We start from the raw sequence: 20250 nt of genomic DNA on the forward strand, positions 1-20250 counted from the left end.
ACAATTTAATATTCCAAGAGAAAGGATTTACAACACAGTCTTCTATGGTGCCTAAATAAATCTTTTGAAATTCTGAATTCCATGCAAGTTCATATATTTGCTTATATATGACCCCTCTAAACTTAAGTGCCTTGCCTTAATGAGAAATAAAGTTAATTTTAAAATGCTACCAACATTAAGAGTAGCATATTGTTTTTAGGTGACGTATGCTGTGAGTAGTTTGTGTAATTTGATTAATCTATTATATACATCAAAATTGATTGTGCTTCTTGTACAAGTAATGTTCATAGGGAGCAGAGCAAGCATAACTCATGGCCACTATTCCCTCTATGCTTTTGCTAAACTCATCATGGCAGTGGTGGTAGATCATTGCACTAAAAAAGTTTTAAAAAAAAACTTATACTTTATGATATTTATGTGTGTAATTTTGCTAATTCATCAACACAAAAAGGAAATAGAGCATAATGAAAACAATAAAATTGTTATGAACATTTTTTTTATTTATAATATTGTTATGACTTCAATTTATGAGATTTACTGATTTACTGGACTGAATAAGAAAAATAAAGTATACCTGCTAATCAGAACAACACAGGCAATAATTTTAACACAAACTTAAAACAGAAATATCTCAAAATCCACAAATAGTAAAGTAGTCATGTTTACAAAATAGAAAAAACACCAACCACTATACAGACTTTCCCTACATATTGAGGATGTTCTCTCATTACTATCTAATTCAAGGATGCTCTCATTACTATAACTGAGGTCTGATTACCTCTTTTAGCCATGACAGTTTCTCAATGTAACCAACAATTGACTCAATTTCACTTAAACTCATGCGAGATACTCAACAGAAGTATCTGTCAATTCATTTTACCATTACATGATGACTATATTTTTCTGAAATGTTATGCTGCTCTCATTACTATAACCATGGTGACTTAGCCAATCTTGCATATTGCAATTGGCTTGCATCCAAACTCCAGGCTCATTTTCTGCCCCTACACCAAAGCTTGCAACAATCGTAAAGCAATTATTAATCAGTCCAAATTAGATTTTGAACATGCTAAGAGTAGAACACTTGCTTCTTATTGAAATGATTGTTGAGCATTCTAGTCCCTTGTAAAAGCTATTGGCCACAACTTTTCCCACCTGTACTGCCATCTCTGTTAAAACTTGATGGTTCTATTGCCACACCAGCTAAAGATACAATCAACTTGCTAGCATTCTATTTATCTTTTAACTCTTGTATTGACAATTTTGGTAAACCACCTCTGCTTGTGGTTTTCTCTCAAAAGGACATGTCAGATGAATTTTGTACAATCTTGATACTAAGAAATCTCCAAGTTCTGATGGTATTTCTCCACTTGTTCTCAAAACTTGTGCTCCTGAGCTTACTCCTTCTCTGTGTCACCTCTTTACACTTTTTTTATTCCACAGGTGTTATTCCTTCTTGGAAATTTGCTACCAAAAAAACTAGTTCCAAAAAAAAAAAAGGGTGACAAATTCCTTCCATTGCACTTATTTCTACTCTTTCTAAAGTAATTGAGAAATCTATTAACTGCAAACTCCTAAACTAAGGAGGTTAGGCAGGCGAAGGCAGATTACGAGAAATCCTTGGCAAAAGATGCTAAGAAAAACAGCAAGGATTTCTTTACTTATATAAACTTTAAAAGGAATGGTTCGACTATTGATGATCCTGCTCAGATAGCAAACAAACTGAATGAGTATTTTGCATCTACATTCACACATGAGGAATTATTAAGGTTTGAAAATGGCAGAAGGTTATCAAATTGTAGCAGGATACTTAATGATTTTGTAATAACTGAGAGCAAAGTGGAGGAGAAATTGTTGAAGTTAAACATAAGAAAAGCACCTGAGGTGGATGGGATCTATCCAGTTATATTAATGGAGGCAGCAAAGCAACTAAGCAAACCGTTAGCCATAATTATGAGAGCATCCTTGGACTCTGGGGAGGTTCCCATGGACTGGAGATGTGCAAATGTATCCCCAACTCACAAAGGGAGATCAAAGGGTGACATCAGTAATTAGAGACCAGTTAGTTTAACTTCTGTTCCAGGTAAAATAATGGAGTCACTGGTTAAAGATGCATTGCAGGATCATCTAGACAAGACTGCAGCAATAATTCAGACACAGCATGGGTTTGTTAAGGGAAAGTCTTGTCTGACAAATTTGATTGGTTATTATGATGTGGTTACAAAGGAACTAGATGCAAAAAATAATTTTGATATCATATATTTGGATTTCAGGAAAGCTTTTGACACAGTTGCGCATGGAAGACTATTGTACAAATTGGAGCAGAATGGTATTAAGGGTAAGTTGTTACAATGGATAAAAGGATGGTGAAGTGGGAGAAGACAGAGGGTGGTAATAAATGGGTGCTGCTCTTCGTGGACTAATGTTATTAGTGGAGTCCCACAGGGTTCGGTGTTGGGTCCACTGTTGTTTTGTATATTTATCAATGATATTGATGAAGGTATATCAGGCTTAATGTCGAAGTTTGCAGATGATACAAAGGTTGGCAGGGTTGTTAATGGCAGTGTGCTACTGCAACAGGATTTAGATAATTTGGGCAGATGGGCTAAGAAGTGGCAACTGAAGTTTAACCTTGTGACAAATGCATAGTACTGCATATGGGTAGAAGTAACCAAAGAGAAACATACCAACTGTGTGGTACTACACTTAAGGTGGTAGAAAATGAAAAAGACCTGGGAGTAATTGTGCAGGCAGATATGAAGTTTTCTGAGCAATGCAGACAGGCTGCCAGGGCAGGTCATGGGGTTTTGTCAATGATATATAGGAATTTTGCTAGCGGGGAAAAGGAGGTGATTATCCCTCTGTATAAGGCAATGGTCAGGCCACGCCTTGAGTACTGCATACAGGTCTGGAGGCCTCATTTTAGGAAGGATGTAGATTTACTTGAGTGTGTACAGAGAAGGGCAACAAGATTGGTGAGGGGAATGAAGGGATCCTCTTACCAAGAGAGGCTTAAGGTCTGCAAATTGCAGTGGCTGGAGACTAGGCACCTGCGCAGTCATCTGATTGAGGTATAAGGCCTTGAATGGGTTGAGCACGCTGAATTCTGATGGGATCCTTCCACTTGTTCAGATTATGAACCTAAGGGGGCATAAATTCAAATTAAGAAAAGACAGATGTAGAATAGATGTACGTAAATTTGCCTTTAGCCAGCGGGTGGTTAATTGCTGGAACAAACTTCCATCTGTCGTTGTGGAAGTTGATAGGTTGAATAAATTTAAGGAAGAACTGGACAGGCATTTGGAGGGAATGGTGTGATATATATTTTTTTTTTGGCCCATGCTGCATAAGCTGATACACATGCTTTCTTGCATCACATGCCACTACTACTACCACTATCTTGAAACCTTCCACCTGATCAATGATCAACAATATGGATTCCATCATGTTTTCATTATCATGGCATCACATCATGTTTGGCATAAAGGTCTTCTAAATAAGCTTTCATCATAGAATTGCCTACCGTTTTTTGTAATTAGGTATCCTGTTTTCTCTCTGACTGCTCACTGTGTGTGTGATGATAGATGGTTCTGTCTTCTAACTTCTAAACCAGTGTTGGTGTTCACCAAGGTTCAGTTCCTTCTTCCACTCTTTTCCTCTTGTATATTAATGACCTTCTTCAATTGATAGGAACTCCTATCCATAGTTTTATGATGACACTGCATTGCATTCTACCTTCCAGATTGACTTCTCAAATATTTACTACTCATTCCTTAATTGCTGATCCCCAGGTAATTCTCCAGTGCGGCAAAGATAACTTACTTAATTTCAATCCTTTGAAAACATAATCCTGTTTTATATCTTGCAAAAAAGGGTTCTTATGCTCTTATGCTTATCTTCAACAACACTCAGATTTCTAGAGAAGATCAAATATCTCTATTATAGATTACTCTGACTTCTAATCTCTCTCTCTCTCTTGGCATAAACACGTTATAAATATTGCTTCCTCTGCATCTAGAAAACTGGGTTTTCTCTTTCGATGTCAGCGTTTCTTTTCTTCTAAACAGCTACTCATTCTGTGTACAAACCTGAAATCTGTCCTAACCATGGAATATTGTTCCCACTTCTGGGGAATTGCCTCATAACCTCTTTCAGTCCATTAATTAATTAATTAGCATTAGTAGAGGCATTTGATGCAAGAAAGCAAGCTTATGCAGCATCAGCCAAAAATAAAAAAAAAAAAAAAAAAGTAACATAAATAAATAAAAATAACCACTTCCACTTCACCCCTCTGTTCGTTCGAAATACCTGTCCAGCTGAGCCTTAAACTTATTTAGGCTATCAACTTCCACGACAAGGGATGGAAGTCTGTTCCACCCACCAACCACCCGCTGGCTAAAGGCAAATTTCCGCACATCTATCCTACATCTGTCTTTCCTCAATTTGAATTTATGCCCTCTCAGGTGATTTTTCTGAGCTAGAGGAAGAATCCCATCAGCATTGAGCATGCTCAAACCATTCAAGGCTTTGTACACCTCTATCAGATCACCCCGCTGGTGCCTAGTTTCCAGACACTGTAATTTGCAAAACTTAAGCCTTTCTTCGTAAGAGAACCCCTTTGTCCCATTCACCAATCTAGTTGCCCTTCTCTGTACTCGTTCCAGCAGCTCTACATCCTTCCTGAAATGAGGCCTCCAGGCCTGTATACAGTACTCTAGGTGTGGCCTGACCATTGCCTTATACAAGGGAATAATCACCTCCTTATCCCTGCTAGAAAAATTCCTATATATCATTGACAATACACCATGAGCTACTCTTGCAGCTCGTCTGCACTGCTCAGAGAACTTCATATCTGCCTGCACCACCACCCCCAGGTCCCTTTCATTCTCTACCACTGTCAGTGTAGTACCACAGAGTTGATACGTTGCTCTGGGGTTGCTGTTTCCCATATGTAGTACTTTACATTTGTCAATGTTAAACTTCATTTGCCACCTCGAAGCCCATCTGCTCAACCTTTCCAAATCCTGTTGCAGCAGCACAGTGTCAGTAGTGTCCTTGACAACCCTGCCAACCTTCGTATCGTCTGCAAACTTGGACATTAAGCCTGATATACCATCATCAATATCATTTATAAATACAGAAAACAATAAAGGCCCCAATACTGAACCCTGAGGGACTCCACTAATAACATTAGTCCACGATGAGCAGTGTCCATTGATTACCACTCTCTGTCTTCTCCCCCTCAACCACCCCTTTATCCATAGCAGCAACTTGCCTCCAATGCCACACTGCTCCAATTTGTGCAGCAGTCTTCCATGTGCAACAGTATCAAAAGCCTTTCTAAGATCCAAGTATATAATATCAAAGTTATTCCCTGCATCCAGTTCTTTTGTGACTGCATCATAGTATCCAATCAAATTGGTCAGGCAAGACTTCCCCTTAACAAAACCATGCTGTGTCCTAGCTATAACTGAAGTCTTGTCTAGATGATCCTGCAGTGCTTCTTTCACCAGTGCCTCCATTAATTTTCCGGGAACAGAAGTTAAACTCACAGGTCTATAATTACTTGTGTCAGCCTTTGATCCCCCTTTGTGAATTGGGGTCACATTTGCACATCTCCAGTCAATGGGTACCTCCCCTGAGTCCAAGGAAGCTCTCATAATTATGGCTAAGGGTTTGCTTACCTCCTTTGCTGCCTCCTTTAATATAACTGGATAGATCCCATCCACCCCAGGTGCCTTTCTTGTGTTTATCTTCAACAATTTCTCCTCCACTTTGCTCTCAGTTATTACAAGATTCTCTAGCTTACTGCTAGAGTTGAATACACCTCTGGCATTCCCCTCGCTGAATAACTCCTCATGTGTGAATGTCGATGCAAAATATTCATTTAGTTTGTTAGCTACCCGAGCAGGGTCATCAACAGTTGACCCATCGATCTCAAGTGGACCAATCTGATTCATCCCCTTCCTTCTAGAGTTTACATAAGTAAAGAACTCTTTGCTGTTTTTCTTCGCATCCCTTGCCAAGGATCTCTCGTAATCTGCCTTCGCCTGCCTAACCTCCTTTGTAACTTGGTTACAGATCAACTTGTATCTATCATAGGCGTCCGTGTCACGTGTTAATTTGTATGTATCCCGTGCATTTTTCTTCTCTGCCATATGCCTCATTAGTTCATCTGACAACCATTTAGGCCTAAACCTTGAACAATATTTCTTAGTTGGTATGTAAAGCCTAGTAGCTTCCACGATAAGTTCTTTGAATGCTTCCCATTTTGAATTTGCTGTTGGCAATATCATCAGTTGATCCCACTGTATAGAATTTAAATACTGTCTCAGTCCATTGTAGTCGCCTTTACGAAAGCAATACCCCTTCCCTTTACCCCTAATGGTAGTTACCTCTTTGAGTAACTCCCACTTCAGCACACTGTGATCACTGCCACCAAGTGGTTCATTTATCTGCAGATTCTTAATGCATGAAGAATCACTACTGATAATCAAATCAAGAGTATTACTCCCTCTAGTTGCCTCCCGAACATGCTGATGTAGAAAACAATCATCCAATAAATCCACAAAAGCCTTGCTACTGTGTGAGTGACCAGCCCCCAAATTCCAGTCAATATCTGGGAAATTAAAATCCCCCATTATAAGACTCTCTGATTTACTGGCCCACTCTATTTCTCCGAACAGTTTCTTATTATACTCATCAGAGTCATTAGGCCTATAGCACACTCCTACTCTCAATTTTGATCTCCCAATGCTTATGTCACACCAAACTGACTCGACACTGCACTGTCCAGCGATGTCGACTGGCTTCACTTCCTTGGATTTTATGTGTTTTTTAACTAATAGCATAACCCCTCCTCCCTTCCTATCCTGTCTATCCTTTCTGTAGACATTGTACTCCCCAAATTCCAGTTCTGCATTTCTTATATCTGTGTGACACCACGTCTCTGAAATCCCCACAATATCTGCCTTTGATGTTTTGAGCAATACCTCAAATTCATCAAATTTATTTACTAAACTCCTAGCATTGGTGTACACACAAGTATACATGCACCTGTTCTTTTTCTTAGCTACCCTAACACAACCCATGTGTTTACTTGTACCCCAATGATTCCCAGCAGTCTCTGAAATATCCTGCATCTTATTTTCCAGGCTGCGGCTCATTCCAATAGAAGCAGTGCAAGAATCACTTTCACCTCTGCCAGTGGCTACTGTTAATCTATTAGTCCTTGTATCCCCCCAATCTAGCAGTTTTCCGACCCACCTAACATTGCCTCGATAGCATCAGCAAACATTCTTGCACCCTTTCTATTTAAGTGTATCCCATCCCTGTAGAAGCAGTCTCTCCTGTTAACAAGTACAGTCTTCTAGAATCCATTCAAAAGAGTGCAAATAGATTAATTAATGATGTATCTCTTACAAAGTCTTCTCACTCTTTGTCTCATAAATGTTCTGTTTCTGCTGCATGCATTTTCTATAGATACTTTCACAGGCACTGTTCTTCTGACTTTGCTTCTATAATTCCTGCGCTCTCTCTCTCTCTCTCTCTTTGAAATCAGTCTGAACATCTGCTGCAACCAGTCAGCATCCTTTTACTGTTCAACTTCAAACTCACAGAGTGAACTTTTCTCCTTCATTTATTCCTTCAGCTTCTGTTTTTTGGAACACCTTCCTTCACACATTTCCTGAAAATTACAATCTACAGAAATTAGTCTAATGGCAACAGGTATCTTTTTTCATCTTTTCAACCTTCAACCCATACATGGTACTAAGTACTATAGGTTCTGTTACCTTTCGTGTTTGGGTTTTCATAAAAAAAAATTTCAGATATTGACTAGAACTTGTGTTGGGCACTCACCTATAACAGGACATATTTCTGAAGTTGCTGGATGACTTCTTGGTTCCTTTTCCTTAGATGTTGTGTTCAGAAAGTTACACGATCTCACTATTCTCCATTATTTTCACTCAGTAGAAGCAGAAGTTACTGAGAATTTCAATTCTAGGCCTTTATAGTGCTTTCTCAAACAGCTGTCGAAATCTCCCAGAATTCCTGTTAAATAATAATTCAAATATCTCAATCAACTTTACTGTTGTCATATCTAATCTTTAGGAGGAAAAGGTACCATCAGTTTCAAAATTTAAGTATCTGGGATCGAACGTTGAGAGGGATGGAGGATTGAGTGGTGCAGAAATACAGCATAGAGTGCGATGTGGATGGTTGAACTGGAGAAAGATGAGTGGGGTGCTGTGTGATAAGAAAGTAAATTGTAGAATGAAGGGAAGAGTGTATAAAACTGTGGTTAGACCCGCATTGATGTACGGTGCTGAGACATGGGCAATTACAATGGCCCAGGAGAAGAAGATGGAAGTGGCAGAGATGAGGATGCTAAGATGGATGTGTGGTGTGACGAGGAAGGACAGGATAAGAAATGACTACATCAGAGGTATGCTTAAGGTGGGGCCTCTGAGTAAAAAAATGCAGGAATCTAGGTTAAGGTGGCTTGGACATGTGGAACGAAGAAGTGAAGAGTATGTGGGGAAGCAGTGTGAAAAGTTGGTGATAGGGAAGAGGAAGAAGAGAGGGAGACCTAAGCTGAGATGGAAGGACAAGGTGGCAGAGGATTTAAAAGAGAGAGGAAGCCCAGAATAGGGAGGAATGGAGGAAAAGAATTAAGGATGGAAATGCTGACCCCATATAAACATGGAAGAAGGTGAAGATAAAGAAGAGGGTAGCTAATCTTTTTGTGCTGCCCATCTTTCCCAAGTTTGTTCTCCCAAACGGCCACATTCCATCTCTATTTATCAATTTAAATGTAATACAAATGCCTACTGTGGTTGATTAGTCCTTACTGCTGATGAAGTTTATTCAGCTTTACAAATAATTTTTGACTGCTCTGAATTTCAGAATACATTTCTTTGTTATTAAAAATATACAAATAAAATCTAATAACTTTTATTAAAATGTAATAGAATATTACTGTAAAATATTTATAATATACTGAATTAAAAAAGTTAAAATATATTGAAATAAAGTCTAAAACGCAGGCACTTTCAGCATCTGTATGTTGACTTTATCATCTGTAAAAATTTCAGAAGCAGTGAGTGTTATATATACTACTATATATACTTTCAAAGAGGCCTGCATTATCTCTATATAAAAAAACATGCTGATAAAGCTAAGTAAAATATTGACCCATTACTATACTTAACACACAATTGCTAAAATTTTTTGAATACTCTCTACTCAATAGTGGAGTTTCTTTCCAAAAAATCTGTTGTCTCAAAACTTGCATTGATGATATGACATTCTCTGAGCAGTGCAGACAAGCTGCCACAACAGTTCATGGAATTCTGTCAGTGATATACAGGAACTTTGGCAGCAGTGAGAAAGGATGATTATCCCAATGTATAAGGCAGTGATTAGGCAAAATCTTGAGTACTGCATGCAGGTTTGGAAGCCTCATTTTAAGAAAGATATGGATGTAATGGAACAGGTGCAGAGAAGAGCAACTAGATTAATAAAGAACATAAAGAAGTACTCTTTGTTCCTCAAATTGCTGCAATTGGAAACTAGGCACTTGCAAGGAGGCAAGGAGACCTGATTGAACATAAAGGAGTATTCTTTGTTCCTCAAATTAAATGGATTTAATTGGAATAAGGCTTTAAATGGATTGAGTAGATTTAATGATAGTGGTATTCTAACTCTTTCTCAGACAATGCAAACAAAGAGACATAAATTGAAAAAGGATGACCATAGGATAATTTGTTAAAATTTGCCTTCAGCCAGAGAGAAATTGATCATTGGAACAAACTACTGCATCCTTGTATCACTGTTAATAATAACAACTGATGGTACTTCAACTTCTTCATTTACTGTTTCACTCATAGGTCTACTTTTCTTTATTGTTTACATTTAATGGCCTGTCAACTGTAATTGAGTGGAAACTTTATGCAGAGTAGACAGATCATATATGGGCATACAGGTCTTATATGTCACAAAGTTATGTATTCTTCAACTGCCACCGATTAATTCCAATCCTATTTTGAATCCCTTTCACTCTGGCTCAACAAAAATAATTTGATTCTAAGTCCATTGAAATGTAAATTATTGTGCTTCTGCTCAGTTTGTTCAGTTCGACCCTTCACTTCACTGATTGTTATATTGGAAAGTCCATTATTGCAAATACTGACACATTCAAGGATTTAGGTGTCTTATTCCAATCTCTTGGCGCACTATGGCCATAGTTGCCGATGCGCCCGATAAATTCCGAAACAAACAAACAAACAAACAATATTCCAATCTGATCTTCATTCCTTTTGCCATATTGATTACATAATATCCCAGACTTCCAAACTTCTCAGTTTAATTAAATATTCTTCTTTGAGTTTTAAGAATGATAAAGTGATAATTCTTCTCTACAAGCAGCTTATACTTCCTGTTTCCACAATAAGAATACTCTTCTTGAGAAATTCATCAAATTTCTCTGCTTTCAAAATCTTTCCTCCAATTCAAAACTATGGAGCATTTTGCTATAATTTCAGAATTATCCCACTTTGTTCTGGATGACCAATCCATGTGTATTTTTTTGTTTACAATATCGACGTCATTCTTCACCTCTTCTCAAACTAATACCTTTCACTAAACCCACTTGAATTCTCATCATAAAACTTATTTTTAACTGCCTGGCCCATGGTGCCTCCGTAGCCAGGTGGGCAGGAGCAGCAGTGTGTAGCACATGCTTCTTGATTAGACCGGGGTTCGAGCCTGTGACCACCAATATACAGAGGATGCGGAAAGGTCAGGGAATGATCGCCGCATATCCCCAGAGCAATATGGCCTTAGTTGCTAATGCTCCTAAAAACCAAATAACAAACAGCCTGGCTCATGTCCACAACGTTTTCCAGTCTATTCTGTTTCCTTCAGGTATTAAATAATCACATATATTATGTGCTTAACTCATCTCTCTCTCTCTCTCTCTCTCTCTCTCTCTCTCTCTCTCTATATATATATATATATATATATATATATAATGATAAAGATGCAATGAAATAATTACTGAAAGTCTTAGTAAACAGGAATGAGAAATTAAAATATATAAAATATATATGACTGGGTTATGGATCCGAGGTACTATGGTAAATGTAGAAAAAACCGGCAACCATAATGAAAAATAGACAAAAAGATAATTATCAGTGTATTGTGTATTTGGTAGGGGAGTTGAGCTATCAGGTGTAGTAACCATGGAAGAATTGAGAGAACCTGTGTGCTAAAAAACAAATTACCTGAAATAAAAGTCAATTAATATGAGCATAATTATTGTAAGTACCTAAAGCTGTGTATCCTAAGACTTTAACTACTTCATCTGGGGGTTGGCAGCATAGGATCCACTACAATAAGCCAGGTCTCTGTTTCTGTTATGATGTACATGTAAAATGTATACGTATACATCATAGCCGACCTGACAGAGACCAGAAGGAAGAATAAAAGAATAAATAAACTTTAAAAAAAAAAATAAAAAAAAATAATAATAAATAAGTTCATGCCGATAGAATCCTGTGGAGAAAGAATTAAATACAAAATCAAAGAAATCTAAGAGAGGGGGCAAAACAAGAAAACTTACTGTCTCTATGGACCGGAAGACAAAAGTCAATGGGGACCAAAGGAGAGAGCCGAATGTTCACATGCAGTGTATATTCAGTTGAAGTGGGAAGGGGGTGAATTCATAAACAGAAACTGTACCTGTGTGATGAGGAAGTGAGCAATTAGGCTGGCCAAAAGCAATATCAAGATTCTATTTCTCTACTATCGCTACTTGTTTCTTCTATTATAAAGTTTAGTGTCTTTTCCACACTACTTTGTTAGTTTTTGTTTCTCCCTCTGCTGGCTTTTTGCCTCATCTGTTTAATTGCTCACTTCCCCGTCACACAGGTACAGCTAGAGACTAGGCACCTCCGAGGTGATCTGATTGAGGTGTATAAGGCCTTGAATGGGTTGAGCACGTTGAATTCTGATGGGATTCTTCCGCTTGCTCAAATTACGAACCTAAGGGAACATAAATTCAAATTGAGGAAAGACAGTTGTAGAATAGATGTGTGGAAATTTGCCTTCAACCAGCAGGTGGTTAATTGCTGGAATAAACTTCCATCTATCATTGTGGAAGTTGATAGCTTAAATAAATTCAAGGAGGAACTGGACAAACATTTAGAGGGAATGTTTGTGTGATTTTTTTTTATTTTTTTTTATTTGGCTTATACTACATAAGCTCATATGCTTGCTTTTTTGGATCACATGCCACTATTACTATTATTACATTCACATATGAAGATTTATTTAAATTTGAGAATACAAGTATTCTATATAATACTAAATGTGAATTTAATGACTTTCAGATTCTGAAAAAGGATCAGAAGTGAAGTTACTGTAAATAAAAGTGAACAAGGCAGCACCAGGAATCAATGCGATCTGGCTAGTTATATTGAAGGAAGCAGCAAAAGAGGTTAACACACCTTTAGCTACTATAATGAGAGCATCCTTGGATTCAGGTGGAGTCTCTGTAAATTGGAGATAGTAGTAGTAGTAGTAGTAGTAGTAGTAATGGCATATGATGCAAGAAAGCAAGTGTATGAGCTTATGCGGCATCAGCCAAAAAAAAAAAAAAAAAATTACAAAACAAATCTCTCTAAGTGTTTGTCCAGTTCCTCCTTAAATTTATTTAACCTATCAACTTCCACAACGACAGATGGAAGTTTGTTCCAGCAATTAACCAACCGCTGGCTAAAGGCAAATTTCTGCACATCCATTCTAGGGAATTTACACAGATGTGTAAATGTCCTTTCTTATTCACAAAGGTGGCTCATAGGATGAAAAAACTGTAAAGATATTGCAGAAATACTGTATAATTTAAGATTTTTTAAATTAGTTTATGGAAGTTCATTATTGTGTTTTTAATAAACAATGAAAAAAGTAGAAAACCTTTGTTTAGAATTAAAAAAAAGTTAAAATAAATTATCCAATTTATTATTAAATTATATTTTTAATTAAATTATAATTTTATTACTTATTTTATATTGCTAGCTTTATAGATAATCATTATATATATGTTATAGGGTGATCCTGGTGAAGGAGGAATAAATTCTTTAGGAATTAAAGGGGAGCCTGGAGTTCCAGGAAGGCCTGGTTATCCAGTGAGTAGATTTGTCAGTTGTGTGCATTTTAAATGTTCTCTTCTTTTCTTCTCTTCCCTTTCCTTTTCCTTTGAAGAATTGTTTTTTGATAACAGATTAATTTTTATTAAGATAATTTAAAAGCTTTTGGAATTCATGCTTTAACTCTTCTGGCCATCTTGAGAATAAGTAGAAATTTCTTTATTATTTAATATAATTTAAGTACATCTTTGTTTAAATGCAAATTAAGATTTATCAGTTTCCCTCTTTAATTTTTTAACTTCAGAAAAATTAGCTTTTCTGTTGGTTCACATTACTGGAGCATTCTGTATTTTAAAAACCTTTTTAAATTGTGGACAGTCATTAAAAACAATAATAATAAAATGCTTTAGTAATCAAAACAAAAATGATAATTAGAAATGCCCTTAGAAATTTTATCAAAACCTCTGACAGATTAAAGTTATTCCATGTTGTATATTAGCCACTTATACATAAATTTTCAGTTATAAATGCTAGTAAAATTTGGCCAAGAATAAACAGCATTTTTAATTGTATGTGTATCTACACACAAATAATTCTATCAGATAATAAGAGGGATACTGTTGTACATGTTATGCAAAGCAGCATTCTCATGAAGAAAGCCTTTTCAAATTTATAAGCTACACATGCTGGTATAGAATCTCTGTGGTGTGAGTTGATTCGAAGCAAAGGTGTAATGAGAGTGAAAGTGATATGCAGCCAAAGATTGTGAAGATTATGGTGAGAGCCTCTATGTAAATGAAATATGCAAGAAAGGTGTAAATGTCTTATGGATGATTTCAATTTGCCCCTAATTGATTGGAGCAGGGAGGGAAACACAGTGCGGAACAAAATTTTAAAATCAACTAGATGGTTGTTATTTGTATCAGAACGTCAGGGAAAATACTAAGTGTGAGAATATTCTGGACCTGATCATCATCACCCACGAACTAGGGCTAACAGTACAGGAACCATTATCATGAAGTTCTAAAAGTTGAATGATGGAGGGGGAGAGCAGTTGTTAAAGGCAAAGCATTGTGCTTTAATTTCAGGAATGGAGAATGACAGATTAGGGTACTACATGACCTATCAACAGAGAAGATATCTCACAGAGCATGAGTACATTAGAATTATGGTATATCTTTAAAGCTATAATCGTGAATGTTTATATTTATATACCATTAAGAAAATATGGGGCTTAGAGGGGAACAGGCATTCTGTGTGTTATCAGACACTCAGTCTAAAACACTGATGGATGCAGTATCTTTCTATTATAGAAGATTTAGGAGAAGTCTGGTTTGTCTGCCCCTCTAAAATCCACTCATGCACACCTTCTCGATGGTAAGCCCCGTTAGGTCACTCTGGTGGCAACGAACGTGTAGAGCGGTTCTCTTCAAGATGCCTGGTCAACATAGCAAATGACAACACAATGAAACAAATGGCCCTCAGTCCCCAGTGGCTTTCACTCCTCCTGCTCTTACAACAACAAGAGAATCAAAGTGGAAGCAGAGGGTGACTAAGAATCTCTGTGTATAACCAGGCTGCCATGCACGGAAATTGAACTTGGCCTGTTACAACATAAAATCACTCATCGGTAAGGATAGGATATTAGAACTAGAAAAGGAATTAGAAAATGTGACTTGGAATATCATTGGCTTAGCTGAAACAAGAAGTCCCTCAATTTCGGTGTACACTAATGGAAACAGCAAAAAGAGTAAAGGTTGAGTTGGCTTTCTGGTCCATAAAGATATTAAAAACAAGATTTTGGAAATCAAAAGTATATCACCGAGGGTGTCAAGACTCAGGATTTCTAAAAGGTACAAACTAAAGGTTATAATGATGTACGCCCCAACATCGAGCCACGGTGATAAAGAGGTTGAAGAAATGTACACAAAAATTGAGAGACTTCTAGATGAACAGAAAACTTACTACTCTGTCATTAGAAGACTTCAATGCTAAGGTTGGAAAAAGAAAAAACAGCACAGAAATGGAAACGATAGGAAATTTTGGAATTAGTGAAAGAGGTGAAAGACTTGTAGAATTTGCATAATCTGGAGGAATATCAGGAATGAACACAATTTTTCAAGAAAAGGGTGAACAGATGTGGACATTGAAGAGCCGAAATGGATTAACAACTAATGAAATCGACTTCATCCCCACTAACAGAAGATATATTCTGAAAAATGAATGAAGAATCAGATGTTGGAAGTGATCACAGAATGGTAAGATGCACACTTGATAGAGATATAAGAAAAGAAAGGGAAAAAAATGACTCGAATAAATAATACAAAGTTTTTTGAGATAATAGAAGAGGAGAAAAAGCAGTATGTACTGGAACTTAAGAACAAGTTTGAGCTACTGAAGACCTTTCAGCACCAAGGTATCGATGAGGAATATAACAATTTTTAGAAAGTGATAAAACCCGAGAAATTTATAGGTAAAAAGAAATTCAAAGAAGAAAAAATTAGTCAAGAAACACTTGCCATGATGAACTGAAGACGACAAATAAAGAGCAAGATAAACACTGACAAGGACAAAATAGAGTATACTGAGTTATGCAAAGCCATTAGAAAGAGACTCAGAGAGGATATAAGAAGATTTAAGACAAGAAAAGTAGAACAAGAATTAAGGGGAAACAAAGGACAGTCGTGAGCAGTAATACAGAAAGACAAATGATGCTGAAACTGATGAATAGAGATGGTGTGCATATAAAAACAGAGAAGGCATAATTCAAATAGCAGAAGGCTACATTAAAGAATTGTATAAGGAGCGAGGAAATGATGCAAGCAATGGAGGAGATGGATCACAAATTAGCAACACATACGACATACCCGATATCCTTCCTGATGAGGTAGAACATGCATTGAAGAAAATGAAGACTTGGGAAGCCCTGGGTGAAGATGAAGTTACTGTAGAGTTGTTAAAATTAGGAGAAAGAGATATGACCCAGAAACTGGCAAGACTCTTCACAAAATACATTAGGAAAGGCATGATGCCTAAAGAGTGGAATATTGTAATCATAATTTTGCTGCATAAGAAAGGAGATAAATCAGAAATTGGAAATTATAGACCAATTAGCTTGTTGTCGCACATCTACAAGTTGTTCACAAGGATCATTACTAATTTAGATTAGAAATTAGTAAGATTAGAAAGAATACTTGACAAGAATCAACTGAAAGAGCAAGCTGGCTTTAGGTCAGTATTCTCAACTATGAATCACCTTTACATAATATCACAGCTAATGGAGAAAGCAAATGAATATAAAACACCATTATGTCTGCGTTTGTGGATTATGAAAAGGCATTTGGCTCCATACAGCATAAGGTAATGTTTTGAGCACTGCAAATACAGGGCATAGACACCCCATACATTATGATTTTGAAGAAAATATATGAGAACACTACCTCCTTTATTGGACTAGACAAAGACAGTAGCAAATTAAAAATTGAGAAAGGAGTTTCACAAGGGGAGACAATATCTCTGAAATTGTTTACTTCTGCTCTTGAAGAAGCTTTCAGAAAATTGGACTGGTCACAGAAAGGAGTCAATGTGAATGGAGAGTACCTAAACCATTTACAATTTACAGATGACATTGTGATCATAAGCCATGATCCCAAAGAATTAGAGGAAAATCTCAATCAGTTATGCAGAGTTAGTATGGATTTTGCACTAAAGATGAATATGGCTAAAACAAAAGTAAATGCCACAGAAAGGGATATAATCGTTGAAGGAACAGAAATTGAAAAGCTTGATTCTTATACTTATCTTGGACAAGTGGTTAGCTGTAATAATGATAAATGCCTGGACGTCACGAAGAATGAATTTTGATGGATAGCATTCAGGAAATATAGTCACATACTTAGGAACGATATCCCAATTTGTTTGAAACATAATATAATGAACCAATGTATACTCCCCACCTTGACTTTTGGAAGTGAAACTTGGGCACTCACCAAAAGAATGGAAGAGAAGCTGAAAACTACACAGTGAAGAATGGAACAAATTATATTAGGATCAAGACTGTTGGATAAGAAGAGAAACACATGGATTAGGCAGCAAACACAAATAAAGGACATTCTTTTAAAAACTAAAGAACTGAAATGGACTTGGGCAGGACACATAGCTCAAAGACTTGATGTCAGATGGACTAAGAAAATAACAGAATGGTACCCAAGAGGAATTAAAAGAAAACCTGGAAGACAACAATGAAGATGGACAATGGACAGATGAAATTCTTGAGTTCATGGATAGTAAATGGATGGCCATTGCACAAAAGAGGAGGAACTGGGAAGTTGCTGGAGAGGCCTTCATCCTGCAGTGGATTGAAAATGGCTGATGATGAATAAAATATATTTTGGGGATGATTCTGAGATGGATGAATAACAAACTGTCCAATTTAATAGAGCAGAAAAAAGAATGCATAGAAAAGTTACAGAACAATAAAAAAAAAATACTGAAGCCTATAACAGCCACAAATTTTTCTAGAAAAGGCTAGACTAGCAACGGCAGATTATGAGGAATTGCTGGCGAAGAGAGCAAAGAATAGGGACAAGGAGTTTGTATATCTGAATACAAATAAGAGAAGAACAAATCAGATTGGTCCTTTGTGTAATGGTTACGGGAAAAGTCTTAGATAACCCAGCTGATGTTGTTGCAGATGAAATGAACACAGTAGTTTGTATTGATTTTCACAGAAGCATGATCCCACACAGTGAGAAGGAACTTTGCCAGTTAAACTGCAAAGTATCTTCTCACTATGAAACTATGAAACTAGCAATATTGAAATTTCAGAAGATTATTTATTGGAAAAACTTTCCAGTCTAAAGGTGAGTAAGACTTCTAGAGTTGATGGTATACACCCTGTAATTTTGAGATAGGTGGCAAGAGAGTTCATTGAATCATTAAGGTTAATTATGAGGACATCACTGGACTCAGGAGAGATTCCCTTGGATTGGAGAAGTGCCAATGTATTGTCAATATATAAAGGTGGTTTTAAGAGTGAAGAGGATAACTACTGATTGGTCAGTCTGACTTCAGTGGTAAAGAAAATCATGGAAGCAGTGATCAGGAATGTAATACATGGTTGAACCTAGAAGACACTTCCCATAATGGGAAAAGGCATTATGAACTATTTTCATTCCATAGCAGAGTCAGTTGGTTTCGGGTGAGGGTTGTACTGTTATTTTCCCCCCTTTCCCTTGACATTTGAGTGTATTTTGTTCATCAATGGGCAAACATTCCATAGAGTACACAAACACATTTGCAGGGTTTTTCTGTGGGCCCAGTGGTATCCTCAATGTAGCAAACAAGTGGATCCATCCATTCATTGCATTCTAACAAAACCTGTTTCTATTAATCATCTTAAATTAAAATTCAGCTCTCTAATCAAAGATATTTCTAATTATTAGTCTACATAAACTAATAATGAGGAGAACAATTAATTTGGACAAAAAACCTATTTTCATCTAAACTAGATTTTCCATACATAATCACAATCTACACAGTAAAAGGAGGATACAAGGATGCTTTGTTCTTTATCAGCTAAGAGGTCTGTAGTGTATGTTCCAAGTAATACTAGTTGTTATTTCAACAGATTTGGTATAAATGGTAAGTGTACAGAAAAGTGTAAGAACACAGAAAATTTTTTGGGCCAAGTTTTTACTGGTTGATTTTTCCTCTCAGAACCTTTAGCAATATCACTGTCCTTTTTTAATTGCCCTCCATAGTGTAAGGTCACTTGCTAGGCACAGTTGTTGTTTAGAGATGGCCTGGCATCACATTGTGAAACTGTGGTTTGAAAGTTTAGGAACACAGACTGTTCTGTTGGTGGATTTTTCCTGTGCAGGGCTTTGCTCTTGTTTTATTGGAACATGCAAAAGACTGGAAAGAAAGGTGTCAAGGATTACAAAGCCTGCTGGTGGGGAGAGATCTTCACGAGATACATTGGCTGTGTTAGGGTTACTAAGAGTAAAATACAGGTGCATCTGTACTTGTGTGTATACTTGTGTGTATAATACTAGGAGCATAGTAAATAAATTTGATGAATTTGAAGTATTGGTTAAAACATCAAATACAGACATTGTTAGTGATATCAGAGACATGGTGTCACTCAGGCTTAATGAATGCAGAATTGGTAGATGATTAGCACTCTATGTACAGAAAAGGTAAACTGGATAAGAGGGGGAAGGGTTATGCTCATAGTTAAGAAGCACATAAAACCTAAGTCAGTGGTTACATCCAGTGTGACCAGCATAATGTTGAGTTAGTTTCGTGTCACACATATATTGAGTCAAAATGAAACAAAAATGAGAAATTAGTAGTGCATTATAGCCTAATGACTGTGATGAATATAATGAACAGAATACAGACAACTGGAGTGAGCTAGTAAATCATAATATCTTACATTGAGGGATTTTAACTTTCCAGCTGTTGACTGGAACTTGTGCTTTGGTCACTTATACTGTAGCAAGGATTTTGTGGATTTAGGGATGGCTGTTTTCTACACCAGCATATTAGAGAGGCAATGAGAGAAAGCATTACTCTTGATTTGATTATTGGAAATTCCTGAAAATTACAATCTACAGAAATTCAAGTCTAATGTCAACAAGTATCTTCTTTCATCTTTTAAATCTTTAATCCTTCCACAGTAACTAAGTACTATAGGTTCTATTACCTTTCTTGTTTGAAATTTTCATAAGAAAAAAAAATTAAAGAGGCAACCAGTCATGCATTAAGAATCTATAAAAAAAAAAAAAGAACTACTAGGTAGCTAGTAGTTAACAGGATCAAAGTAGTTAACTGTTAACAGGATCAAAGTATATTAATGTAGGATTTACCTTAAAAATGTAGCTATTGTCAAGGGAAAAGTGACTACAGTGATTTTCAATAATTTTTCAAACCTATTCAGTGTGACCAACTGATAATGTTACCAACAGAGAAGTCTAAGTAGGAAGCATTCAGAGATGATCAGGAGATACAGAAACCTGGAGTTAGATATAAAATAGTCTGCAGTCAAGTCACAAAATGGGTTAGGCAAGCTAAGGTAAATTACAAGAGGAATCTGACA

The 20250-nt window shown here is 36.7% G+C and overlaps 1 protein-coding gene across 1 annotated transcript in view; it reads left to right on the top strand.

Moving 5' to 3' along the window:
- LOC150080841 (uncharacterized) overlaps positions 1-20250 on the top strand; it is an 852072-nt gene that overhangs the window by 187211 nt on the left and 644611 nt on the right. The window contains exon 7 of the mRNA XM_090381010.1: positions 13110-13187. Coding sequence (XP_090237136.1) covers positions 13110-13187 — 78 coding nt within the window. The remainder of the gene's footprint in view (positions 1-13109; positions 13188-20250) is intronic.

This window comes from Mastigoproctus giganteus, chromosome 9 (assembly GCF_048544385.1).
Source record: "Mastigoproctus giganteus isolate SK-2022 chromosome 9, ASM4854438v1, whole genome shotgun sequence".
NCBI classification, from domain to species: domain Eukaryota; kingdom Metazoa; phylum Arthropoda; class Arachnida; order Uropygi; family Thelyphonidae; genus Mastigoproctus; species Mastigoproctus giganteus.